General features: G+C 57.7%; 6 protein-coding genes across 6 annotated transcripts; 4 read left to right on the forward strand and 2 right to left on the reverse strand.

The window, feature by feature from the left end:
- Positions 1-505: 505 nt before the first annotated feature.
- EX895_004010 (uncharacterized protein) lies at positions 506-1,255 on the forward strand (the record flags this gene model as incomplete). The annotated part of the gene is made up of 1 exon (XM_029884608.1): positions 506-1,255. One exon carries the CDS (start codon positions 506-508, stop codon positions 1,253-1,255), a length of 750 nt encoding a protein of 249 aa, XP_029739318.1.
- Positions 1,256-1,725: 470 nt separating this feature from the next.
- On the forward strand, positions 1,726-2,371 carry EX895_004011 (uncharacterized protein; the record flags this gene model as incomplete). Its single annotated transcript, XM_029884609.1, has 2 exons — positions 1,726-2,204; positions 2,290-2,371. 2 exons carry the CDS (start codon positions 1,726-1,728, stop codon positions 2,369-2,371), a joined length of 561 nt encoding a protein of 186 aa, XP_029739319.1.
- Positions 2,372-3,006: 635 nt separating this feature from the next.
- EX895_004012 (uncharacterized protein) lies at positions 3,007-5,246 on the forward strand (the record flags this gene model as incomplete). Its single annotated transcript, XM_029884610.1, has 2 exons — positions 3,007-5,136; positions 5,226-5,246. 2 exons carry the CDS (start codon positions 3,007-3,009, stop codon positions 5,244-5,246), a joined length of 2,151 nt encoding a protein of 716 aa, XP_029739320.1.
- Positions 5,247-5,538: 292 nt separating this feature from the next.
- EX895_004013 (uncharacterized protein) lies at positions 5,539-6,279 on the forward strand (the record flags this gene model as incomplete). Its single annotated transcript, XM_029884611.1, has 1 exon — positions 5,539-6,279. The coding sequence occupies one exon, from the start codon at positions 5,539-5,541 to the stop codon at positions 6,277-6,279; it is 741 nt and encodes a 246-aa protein (XP_029739321.1).
- A 95-nt stretch (positions 6,280-6,374) lies between these two features.
- On the reverse strand, positions 6,375-8,348 carry EX895_004014 (uncharacterized protein; the record flags this gene model as incomplete). Its single annotated transcript, XM_029884612.1, has 3 exons — positions 6,375-6,559; positions 6,665-7,467; positions 7,561-8,348. 3 exons carry the CDS (start codon positions 8,346-8,348, stop codon positions 6,375-6,377), a joined length of 1,776 nt encoding a protein of 591 aa, XP_029739322.1.
- Positions 8,349-9,010: 662 nt separating this feature from the next.
- On the reverse strand, positions 9,011-11,485 carry EX895_004015 (uncharacterized protein; the record flags this gene model as incomplete). The annotated part of the gene is made up of 1 exon (XM_029884613.1): positions 9,011-11,485. One exon carries the CDS (start codon positions 11,483-11,485, stop codon positions 9,011-9,013), a length of 2,475 nt encoding a protein of 824 aa, XP_029739323.1.
- Positions 11,486-12,133: the final 648 nt, after the last annotated feature.

The following is a 12,133-nucleotide window of genomic DNA, read 5'->3' on the forward strand; positions in this document are numbered from 1 at the left end:
GCCTCTCAAGGGCATCCGAATCGTCGATCTGACCCGAGTACTTGCAGGCCCGTACTGCACCATGCTGTTGGCCGATTTGGGCGCTGATGTGATCAAGGTCGAGCATCCAAAAGGCGGAGATGACACACGCGCATGGCTGCCGCCCTTTGCCCAGCCGCCCACTGGCAAAGACGCACTGCAAGCACCCCCCGGAAAGGAAGACTACTGGGCGTCGCTGCCACCGGAATCGGCCTACTTTCTCAGCGTCAACCGCTCCAAGCGATCCATCACCGTGGACCTCAAGTCTGAAGCGGGCAAGAAAATCATCTACGATCTCGTGGCCAAAGCCGATGTTGTCGTGGAAAACTACCTTCCTGGCAAGCTCGCCAGCATGGGCCTCGGATACGAAGACCTGAAAAGGGTCAAGCCGGACATCATCTACGCCAGTCTCACTGGATACGGTCAGACAGGCTCGTATAGAGACAAGGCGGGATACGACGTCATCATCGCCGCCGATGCAGGCTTGATGCACATCACGGGTGAAGCAGATCGACCGCCGGTCAAGATTGGCGTTGCCATGACCGACCTCACCACAGGGCTCTATGTGCATGGTGCCATCATGGCTGCGCTACTGGGGCGCGCTCAGACGGGCAAGGGTGTGCACATCGATGCAAGCCTGTTCGAGTCGCAGATCGCATCGCTGGCCAACATTGCGTCCAATTACCTCATCGCTGGTCAGGAAGCGGGACGACACGGCGACAAGCATCCGTCCATCGTACCGTACCAGACGTTCCAAGCCAAGGACGGCCGGATCATGCTCGGTGCGGGCAACGACGGCCAGTTCAAGTTCCTGTGCAATCTGCTCGAGCGACCGGGACTCGCGACTGACGCTAAGTACGCCACCAACGCAGCACGGGTCGAGCATCGCGAGACGCTGATCCCGCTGCTGGACGAGCTGCTCCAGCAAAAGACAGTGCAGGAGTGGTGTGATCTCATCAATGGTAAGATTCCGGCTGCTCCGATTCGAAATATCAAGGGGACCTTTGACGAACATCCGCAAAGCAGGGATCGGAAAGTGGTGGCCGAGGTGGAGCACCCCAGGGCGGGCAAGATCAAGATTGTCGCGCCGGCGGTGAGGTATGGCAACGGCAAGATGAAGATCACGCGACCACCGCCGGTGTTGGGGCAACATACGGATGAGGTCTTGACGCAGGTGCTGGGTATGTCGCAAGAGGAAGTGGAAGAGCTTCGCAAAGCTGGATCTATTGGGCAATAGAAACGGTGATACGAGCAATTGCATTGGTCCGTCGAAGACAGATCGCAGTGAATCTGTGTGAGCTTGCTTGCTTGCTTGCTTAACACCTGGTCGATGAAGCGTAGACACGATCGCGTGACCGTGTGAGCGAGCTTGAGCCGAAGTGTTCGAGAGCTCTCCTAGGCTCGACATTGTAGAATTAAGTGTTGCAGAAAAGGGGCCAAAAAAGAGGCTGTGAAAATCGACGCAGGAAAGCGGCCAGCACAGCCAGCCAGGGTTCTGCTCCTGCACGGCGGAGTCGAAAAAGTGGTCTTGCTCTGAACGCGACGTGGGACGCTTAGACTTCTTCCCCAGACCATCACCATCATCCTGCTCCGCCCGGCTTTGCAGCGCCATCTCGACGACCTACCGAAGACCGTCCAGTTACCTTGTTAGGTCGTGCGAGCAGATCCTACGATCCTACACTCGCACTTAACTTACGCTCAGCAACAATGTCTTGGTTCGGCAGAAGCGAGGGCGGCAACGCATCCTCGAGCGGCAACGCCTTTGCAGGCACCGGTCCGTCGCGGTGGATCAACATGGACACGCAGAACATCAAGAACTTTGGCGGCGAACTCACCGGCGAGAACGACGCCTTCTCGAAAACGTTTGGCATCGAATTGACACGCCAACAACGAATGATTGGATTCGCAGCATGCACATTGGGTGGATTCGTCATTTCGTTGCTCGGAACTTTGCTGCTCTTGACGGGCTCGCTATCGGTCTTCGTTGTGCTTTATGCGGTCGGCGTGCTGGTCTCGCTGACAGGGACAGGCTTCTTGATCGGGTTCATGAAGCAGTTCCGGCAGATGTTTAAGCCAGTGAGGATTGCGTTTACCTTGGTCATGATCCTCGCGTTCATCATGGTATGGGTGTCAGTGTTTGCCATCGGCAGCACCGTGCTTGCCATAGTCTTTGTGATTGTTTTGTAGTAAGTACAGCCGCGAGAGGTCGAGAAAAGTGCGCAATGAGATAGCTGACCATGTCTTGACGTTTCGATCTTTCCTCGCTCACAGTGTCGCCTTCTTGCTCTATTCGCTGAGCTACATTCCATGGTGCATCGACTTTATCAAACGCATGGTTGGCAAGCTCTTCTGAGCGGCAGCAGTCTCTTCACCACGATTTGCACTGCCTGCAATGCACCGTCAGAAGTGCCTCGTCCAACATCGACGACTTACCCCGTGCCTTTCGACAACTCTTGTCCTCTCCTGTAACTTTAGTCTTTCGGTCTTGTGCTTCAATCAACGAGCAGAGCATACTATGGCTTTGAGCGCTGCGACCTGTGCCCAATCTGCCGCCGACGGTATCTATGGCAGCCCTCTCAGTAGTGGGAGCTTCACCAAAGCTGGCAAATCTTTGCGGGCGTCTGTTAAGCCGTAATGTCAAGGTTGCGGCGTCGTCGCGCTCGAATTGGGCGAAAAGCGGCAGTCGGTTATTCGCCTTGCAGCGGCCAAATTTGTCGTCAACTCGAACTCGACTGTGGAAACGGACTGTTCATGTTGCAAATGAGTGGGTCGGAACATCCATTCCATCTCGACACCATCCAAGCAAACACCCTCCATCCTCATCGTGGCAAGTCCAGTGGCAAGCTGAGCCAAAAACGATCCTATCTCACCATCACCATCCAACCACAGCACCACCACAGTGGACGTACTGGATCCAAACAAGCGCACCGATTCTTTCGAAGCCGTGAGACCGCCGCAACTCACGCATGATCTCGTAGCATTGCAGCCATGTCCGGTGTCAATGGCAGCAAGCCGAATCCTGGCCCGCCGACATTATCGGCAACACCAACGTACTCGCTGCCACCTCATCCAGCCACCACCAATGCTCAGCGCCAGCAGAGTCCTGCATCGCATGCAGCCGCATCCACCCTCGCTGCCCTTGCATCCAGCCCGCCCGCTTCCTCCAGTGCACCCAGCCCACGACCGCAGCAAGCTTCATCATCTTCGTCGACCTCCTCGGCAACGCCTTACAATGCTCGCAACAGCACTGCATCCTTGTTGAACCAGAGCCTGTACTCGAATGCTTCATCTTCCACCTCAAAGGCCGCTGCGGCTGCTGCTTCGACCAAGTCGCCATTAGGCTCACCGCTGAAAAAGCAGATCGATCTGAGCACAAAGCCGCCTCCCGCTTCGTCATCCACGTCGACGCCCATCAAACCCGCCTCGTCGTCGTCCGCGGGCACGCCTACTTCGACTCCAGCCAAGGAATCCGCCTCGAGCAAACGCAAAAAGGCGAATCGTGCCTGTCTGCATTGCCAAAGGGCGCACTTGACTTGTGACGACTCGCGGCCGTGTCAGCGCTGTGTCAAAAAGGGGCTTGCCGATTCGTGCATGGATGGCCACCGAAAGAAAGCCAAGTACTTGTTAGACGATGACGAGCTTGAGGAGCTCAAGCGCCAGAAGGAGGCCAAAAAGGCGGCAAAGCAGGCAGCACAGCAGAAGAACACGGCCGCTGCGCAGCCACGCCAATCGCAGACAACACAGCGCGACCCGCCGTCGTCGACAGCAACAGCACAGCAGGCACAGCAACCTTCGGCACCGTCCCCAGGAAAGGCATCCGCTGTCACCAACATCCTCGATCACGTCACGGCGGGCATCTCCACACCCAGCTCTTCCGGCCACGGCCCGTCCCCGCACCAGCACGATTACCTCTCGAGTAATCCCTTTGACTCCAAGGGGGGCGACCAAGGCGACCTTCCTGCAGCTGGCAATGGCGGCGGCGCACCGTTCGACCTTTCGTTTGATCCATCAGCGCACAACTTTGGCAGCGAAGCGACGAGTCTTGAGTATTCGATTCTGTCCTCGATGCTCAACGGCACGGACCTGCAGCTGTTGGGGCCGTCGGGGGCCAGTCCGGACTTCCAGACGTCACCGGCAGTTGGAGTGATGGATGGCTGGAACATTGCTAGTGGCGGACTAGATGCGATTCTGAACATGGGCCTGGAGCAGAATCAAGTGCCCGGCGCAGGGGGTATGGACACGGCTGCGGCAACCTACAGCGATACGGCAGGGATGGGCGCCTATGCGGAACCGCAGCCGAGCACAGGGTTGCAAGAGGTGGCAGGAGAGGGCGCGTTCAACGCGCTCGAAGTGCCGAGCCCCAAGCCGGCCATGATGGAAGAGCCCAGTCTTCTTGCGAGCGGTGGCGGCGACGAGGCACAGCAACCAGCCAACGTGGCGTCCAGCAACAACCAAGTCGATCTGGGCTCGTCTTCTCAGCGCTCGACCTCCAACGAACCCATCGCGGATATCAACAAGGCCATCGCCTCTCGTCGCGTCGCGCGTCAACAGCAGGACACCATCTGGCGTGCCCGTATCGCCAAGACGTACCGCGACAACACAGCACCCTTCCCCTATCCGGAAGGCTACCACTTCCTGGTCAAGTACGTCACGTCCAAGTTCGAAAAGCAAGACGTGCTCCGCATCGTACGCGCCCTGGCCATCTTCCGACCGTCGCTCATTGCGCTGCAGATGCCACTGACTGAGGAGGACGAGGTGTTTGTCGAGCGTTCGTTCCAGCGGACCATGTTGGAGTTTGAGAAGCTGATCAGTTTCAGTGGCACGCCGACGGTGGTGTGGCGGAGGACGTGCGAGATCTGCGTGGTCGGCGCCGAGTTCTGCATGCTAACGCAGTGGAGTAAGGACCAGCTGATGGGGAGGAGGATCTACGAGTTTATGGATAAGAACTCGACCTTGGATTACTGGGAGAAGTTTGCGCAGCATGCGTTTGAGAACACGACCCAGAGCGTCATGACGACGTGCACACTGGTCAAGCCCGACGGGAAGCTGGTGCCGTGTGCGTGGAGCTTTACGATCAAGAGGGACATTTTTGACCTGCCGAGTTTGGTCGTAGGGAATGTAAGTGTTCAAGCAGTGGTTCGAGGGAGAGGGGAGCGGTGGTACTGACTAGCGGCTTTTTACTTTTGCTTTTGATGCGTGACCTACAGTTCTTGCCGATTCTGTCGTAGCCTGCACGGTGCGGTTGATGGCGCTTTAGTCTATGCTTTGCGACGTGCTCGTGGGGAATGACATTGTATCATTGAGCGAATGTTGTGCGTGAGATCAGGGCAGAGAGGTTCTAGAGGGCGAGATAGTGTGTTGTTCCGGGCCCGGTTCATGCATGGATGTCCGTTGACGCCGTTGTTCACACCGAAACGAGAATTTTGAGAAGAAAAGACCGACACATGCACGGAGCACTCTGATCAATCGCCGAACAACTTTCTCATTCACCACTATCACCACCATCGCCACTTTTCGATCATGCCAAAGATCCTTCCCGAAGACGCCTCGTACCGCAACCAATCGTGGGCGCTGGTGGCGCTCTGCGCGATTGTTGCGCAGTACTTGCTCGACAACGCCAAATACACCTTCCCCGATGTCCTGCGCATCGCATGCACCAACGTCCTGCCCGTTGTCACGTTCAGCCTGCTCCACGGCCGCCACATCACCCTCCAGCGAGTTGCTGCCCTGCGCATCTCGCACACCAAACCGGCGTTCGACGCGGCGATGAAAAACAAGACCATCCTCACCCACGACGGAATGTCAACCATCTTCCGACTGCTCTCCAGCACCGCGCTGCTATCCAACCTGCCGTTGCTGTACTACCACTTGATGCAGGGCAGGGTTGCCAAGTGGTGGTATGCGGTGGAGAAGCCCGTGGCGTGGGTGTTCGCAGCGGTGAATTTGACAATCGTGGGCGTGTGCTGGGCCATGGTGCTGACGCAGGAGCAGATGCGGGCCGATTTCGTGGCGGAGGTCAGGGATGACGAAGTGGCCCTGGACAAGTTGGGCAAGGGCAGCAAGAAGGATCGCAACGAGTGGGCCAAGCTTGCCAGCACGTCGAGGAGGCACGATGTATGGATCAAGCCGGTCCTCTTACCGAACGGCGATGCAGTCGGCGTCTACGAGATGGCTACACGCTTAGCCACCAACCACCCCCTGTACAACGCTGAGCTCGACACAAAACCCTCCGGCCCCATCCTACGCATCTCGATGCCCTGAACACACATACTTTCCACAGGCTCGAGTATGAATGACATCAACTCGTATTATTTCATTCGAATGGCATGCATCTGATCTTACTTGGAAAGTACCCGTCACACTTCGACCTCATCGCAGTCCAGCTGAGGCTGCGAGCTGGACTCGTTGACGATGCACGCAAAGTCGGTCGCTTGCGTGCCGAGCGCGATCATGGGGTGATGCCAGATGCCCGGGTGGTACTGGATCGCCTGCTCGGTGGTCGCCAAGAACACGCCGAGCGTGTTCAGGTCTGGGCGGTCATCTGTGTGGTGCGCGCACAAAAAAAAAAAGGAGGTCAGGCCTGGTGTCAGTTTCTCTGCATCTCATCTCGCAACGAGGGGGGAAAAGTGGAAGGAGGGATGGCTACCTTGACCGTTCTGAGCGACGACGACGAGGAACCCCTGCTGTTGACCGCCGATGGGTACCATGGGGATGAACGCCTGCGTGGTGAAGCGGTGTCGTTCCAGCAGCTTGACCTCGAACGGCAGTGCCGCCGCGGGGTCGCAGCGGTAAACGTGGATGTTGGTCCTCGCCCCCGCTTCCTTGGGGTAATTGTTGAGGATCTCGGCGAGGTTGAGGTACTTCTTCGCTGTGCCCTGGTTGACGATCTTGAACGCCTTGTCGTCGTCCGGGTTCAGCGACGAAGGCCCGTCGATTACCGCACCGTAGCCCGCGAAGGCTTGTGTCGTCAACGGAACAGCGGGAAGGAACTTGCCATGGACGACGATGCCCATCGACGTCGTCGGTGCGGAAGGAGGAGCAAGAGAGGTGGCGGCACTTACAGGTGCGAACGGGTCGGACGTGGCCGAGGGCAGCGGGTCCTGGATGTCCTGTGGCACCGCGACGGCGGGAAGCGAAGCCGGCGAGACCTTGGCAGCCAGCACCGGGTTTGCACGACGACCGTGCACACGGAAGCGCTTGATGCCGCCATCAGGGTGCATCTTGACCATGACGTGCGTGAAGGGCGCCGAGGCGCCATCGACGAGCGGGAAGAAGTGGCGGCGTCCAGGGCCGAGCTTGGTGCGTGGAAGCAAGGTGACCCACTGCGCATCGGCAGAGGGCACGGTGGGCGAGTCGTGGACGGTTCCAAGGATCTCGGTGGATTCGGGGAAGTTGCCCAGGAAATGCGCCGTGTCGACCTCGGCATACGAGAGGAAGCCTGGTTCGCCGCTGTGCAAGTGATACAAAAAAGGCTTGTCAGTTCTCAGTCGGGTGGTAGAAAAGAGCATGCGAATCGAAAGCGTGGAGGAATGTGCAACTTACAGCTTGACGATCGACCAGTTGAAGTGTCCCTTTGCTCGGGAACGACGGGTCTCCCAACCGTCACCCATGTCCTTACCACGACCGGGCAGGATGATGTTGCTTCCGGCGCCAAAGTGGTTGTCGTCCGTGAAGACGACGCGGCCGCCGTTGAGGCAGTGAGCGAGGTCCAGAACGTTGAACGCCGGGTTCTCAGCGCTGACCTGTTCGCCCTCACCCTGTCCAACAGGCGGCGGTGGGATGACACCGTACACTCTGAACCTGGCAATACCACCGTCGGGAATCATATGCAGCTTGATGTGCGTGTAAATTTTGTCTCCGTGGCGCTCTGCCACCTTGAACAGGTGCCTCTGCGACGGACCACACGGCGTGACGGGAACGACGCATTCCCACCTCTGGTCGTTCTCTGCGAGCGTGTTGCCGATCTTGGATTCTTCCTCGGGCGTCAGAGCGAGCGCATGGATCGAGATCTCGGGTGCTTCGTTGCCGTTGAAGTTGGCAGTGTCGACGTCGAAGCCGATGAGACGACCTCCGGCGTTGGGGCCGAGACGGAGGATGACCCAGTCGTAAGTGGGGTTGTGACGACGAGTCTCCCAGCCGTCGAACAGGGCGCCCTTGGGACCGAACTGCCCTTTGAGCGAGGGAGCGGGGCCAACTTTGAGTAACGACGAGGCGGGAGCGAACCATTCGTCCGAGGTGCTGAGGACGCGTCCACCCAAGGCGACCGAGGAGATCTCGGTCGAGGTGGAACCGAGCACGGCGTCGAACTGGTCAAGGGCGATGGCGGTCATTTCTGCTTTGCTTTTCAGGTGTCGACTAGAAAGGATGTGGGGGTGAAGAGGATGTTGTTAGAGAAAGGAAGAGAAGAGGAAGGCGAAAAGGAAAAGGCAAGGGATCGACAGGGACTGAGCGGTTCTTGCTCGAGAGCGGAGCTGCGTGTTTCATCGAACCAACACCCTCTCTTTCTTCCTCGTGGCTCCGACCGTTCCGGGAAATGGACCGAGTCTTTTGCTTCAGTTCTCACCCAGCTCCCGTCCATTTGTCAGACGCTTTGCCGCTTTCCAAAGACGATCGTACTAGTCGATGATGCCCCGCATTCTGCTCCTGGTAGCCTCAACATCTGTTATAGACACCCGAGAGATCCAGATTGCGTGCATAGCAACTCTTCGACAGCTTTCATTTTACGTTGGCTCCTGCGTCTCGGCCAACTCCGAGCTGATTTTGGCTCGGTAAATTTCAGTGGAAAAGGAAAATTTGGATCAGCTTCGGTCTTCTGCTCGGCGCTCGGAAACTCGCCCGCGAGCGAAACTTGAGCTCAAGGTTCGCCGATTCATCGTCACGAGTCTCAACCATGCATCATATATGGTGGCTATTCGACTGCAGATGACTCTTGGCAACGCTTGCATTCCCAGTCTATCAACCCAATACAGTCTAGCTTACAGAATAAGCGCCCCTAGAGCGCATGTACGATGAGCCTTCCCACTCGATGGCCATCGCTTCCAATCGCCGATGCGTCCAGCTCCTTTGGCTGTGCTTTACCTTCCTTCCAGATCCTCCATTCTTGTGCATCCTTGTCGCCCTTGAGACCAGTGAACACGCCATCCGACTCTTCCCTCTTGCCCTGCAAGATCATGCGCTTGGTAATGTTGCTGTTCACCTCCAGGATCGACTGTGACGGAACTGTGCCCACAAACTTGGCCATATTGGGCAGCAGAAAGGGGAAGTCAGAGAATGACGTGTGTTGGCTTGCCTTGTTCGTTTGCTCCTGCTGCTCCTTGTGGTAGGTCCAAGCTTTGACGGGTGTCTGATTCGCTTTTGAGCCAAGGTCGCGCTCGAAGGCAAGGATCTTTTCCGCGATCTCTTCGAGGTTCCTCCCCACCACGTCTGGCGTGCCATAGACCGAAGGGCAGGAGTAGAACTCTTCGTACGTGACCCACGCTGTTCGGAAGCCGGCCAGCTTGGCAGCAAAAGTATCCCACGTATGCGAAGCCACGAACCAGATCCCCTGGTATTCTTTCGTGGCCGCGCTGGCTTCCACCGGTTCGGCCTGAATGCGACGTAGCACCTCCGCATACACCTTTGGGTCCGGCTTGGCTGTACCGATCTCGTCGCAGCTAAATAGTCCCACACCAGCTCCCACAGCGTTGTCCTTGTCCGAGCGACCCGAGCGAGCAGCCTGGCTGTCCAGGTCCGCCCCGTCGCTGTCTCCCAGAACACGGAGGAAGGAGGACCTGCCGAGCTGCAGGGACCCATTCGTAGCTGCCCACACATCCACCTTATCCACACCGGGTGGCAGGCGCCCCTTGCCGTCGCGGTCACGGTAGATCTTGGTCAGCGCATCCACCATTCCCGGTCGAGGCTGAAGCTGGCTGAGTGCTTTCATCATGGTCTCTACCACAACCGGATCAAACGGGTTCTCGAGCGCCTTCTCGGCCGGGCCGTCGTTTTGGAATGAGCCTGCTTGCGTGAGAGGTTTGCCTTTTGCGTTCTGCTTTGGCAGGATGCCTGCCTGGAGCAGAACGCGCGGGAGTGTTCCTTTGAATACCTCGCCAATCGGTTTGTACTGGCCGCATACGCTCGAGTAGGTGAAATCACGCTGCGTGCCGTGGAACCAGTCCATGACCACAAGCTCTGGCACAATCTCGGGCACGCCTTGCGCTTGCTCAAGCTGGTCTGGAAACAGCGAGATGAGCGCCTCAATGCAGGCAGAGAGCCCGAACAGCGTGCCAAACATATCGTGGACTATGACAAGCCTCGAAGGCGGTGCTACCTGCGTCGCGCCGGTCGCCTCCGGCTTTTCCGTGCCTTCAGCGCCAATAGTGAGCAGCCAGCCTTTGCCGCCGGTGCTCGACTTCGATTCGCGTGCGATCGTGGCCACGTCGTCCATGTGCGTCTTCCACTGCGTGAAGTCTTCGCTGTTGATCGTGTAGAGCGGTTTGCTCACCGGCACCACGTCGATACCCGTGATGGGGATGGGTTCGACCCAAGGATCGAGCACAAGCGCTTGGCTGAAGGGACAGTCGGTGTGGCGCAGCGCTTGAATCGCTGTCGAACCGCCGAAACTGTGTCCGATGAGCCATGTGTCTTGCATCTTGAGCTTGCCGCTAAAGTCGGCCAAAAGCTTAGAGCGGCGCTCGCGGGTCATTGCGTCGTCGCGCTGCGAACGCGTGCACGAGTCAACAAGTGCACAACCCTTGCCAGCACTGATGTCCTTCAGCACATCAAACGCAGCCAAGACCTCGCGACGACGAAACTCGACCTGCGCCCGACGGACGTCCAGTGGCTCCGGCTTGCCATCGACTTCATCCGGTCGCACGTACAGCTTGTTGTCCACTCCGTTCGAGCCGCCATAGAACCATCGGAACAGACCGGACGACCCCTTGCCGTCCTGAGCGACTGGATGATGGATCGTAGTTGACGAAGAAGATCCGTCTCTGTGCTCGACAGCTGCGACGATAATACCCGCGCCCGCGAGCGACGTGCAGTATGCAGAATAGGTTGTTCTCGTACCGCCCATGCCGTGACTGAAGACGGCAACGGGGAAGCCTTCTGACGGCGAGTCGGATGCGATGGGAGCATCCACAAGCACCGGCAACTTCTGCCCGACGACGCTGTATGCAGGCAGGATGATGGGGATAGCGAGGTACTTAGAGATGCCAGCGTATTTGAGCAGGCCGCCGATGGAGCGGAGCTTGGGGGCCTCCAACCAGTCGAGAGTGCGGCCGTCCGTCTTCTCCTGCGAGACAGACGTAGGATAGTAGATGGTGAGCAGGACTGTGTCGGTGGTGAGGATGGGCTTGGTCGTACCGCCTTCTTGGTAGGTGTAGGGCGAGGTGGAATCCTGTTTGATCGGCTCTGCGAGTGGGATCTCTAGTGTGACTGTCGACACTCTATACCGCGCGTCCGAGGGCGGTTTGGGGAGCGACATGGTTGTGTATCACCTCTTGACAGAGTGACAGAGCTCGACGAGGAAGATCGTCTATGAGAAGATGGATGGTGAAGGCCGGACGACAAAAGAGACGTTCGTTCGCCTCCACAAATCAATCGCCGCCACGTTCTTCGGCAGACCAAAAGCCGCAATGATTGACACTTCGCACAGAGGCCTATCAACTCAAAATCCATTGTTCCCCCCGCACCGCCCGTTGTCCCGCGCTTCTCCGACTTCGAGCCTTGAGCAAGATTGCCCAACTGTTCCGCAAACGTTCCTCTTCTCATTCTACCACTGCCATGTGACTTTACGATCTTCCACGCTCGCAGCGATTCAATTCATCGCCTGCGATTAGCGCAACGGGCGTGAACGCCCTTTCTAACGAAATCCATGTCGAAGACGAACAAAGCATCGTGTGACGGTTGCGGCCGTAGGGAACGATGATGGACGATTGATGAACAATTGCATGTACTCCAGTCCGATGGTCCTATTCAGGGTGGCGATCTTGCCATCCCTCCGCCCTAGCACAGTCTGCGGTCATTGTTGTACTCGACGTCGCAGTTGTCAACCAGCTTCTTGTGCGCCTCGTAATCTTTGGACACTCACTTGCCAGCTGGAGAGCAGCGCTTTTCTCACTGCTCTGCATCT

The sequence above is a fragment of the Sporisorium graminicola genome, chromosome SGRAM_22, assembly GCF_005498985.1.
Source record: "Sporisorium graminicola strain CBS 10092 chromosome SGRAM_22, whole genome shotgun sequence".
NCBI classification, from domain to species: Eukaryota; Fungi; Basidiomycota; class Ustilaginomycetes; order Ustilaginales; family Ustilaginaceae; genus Sporisorium; species Sporisorium graminicola.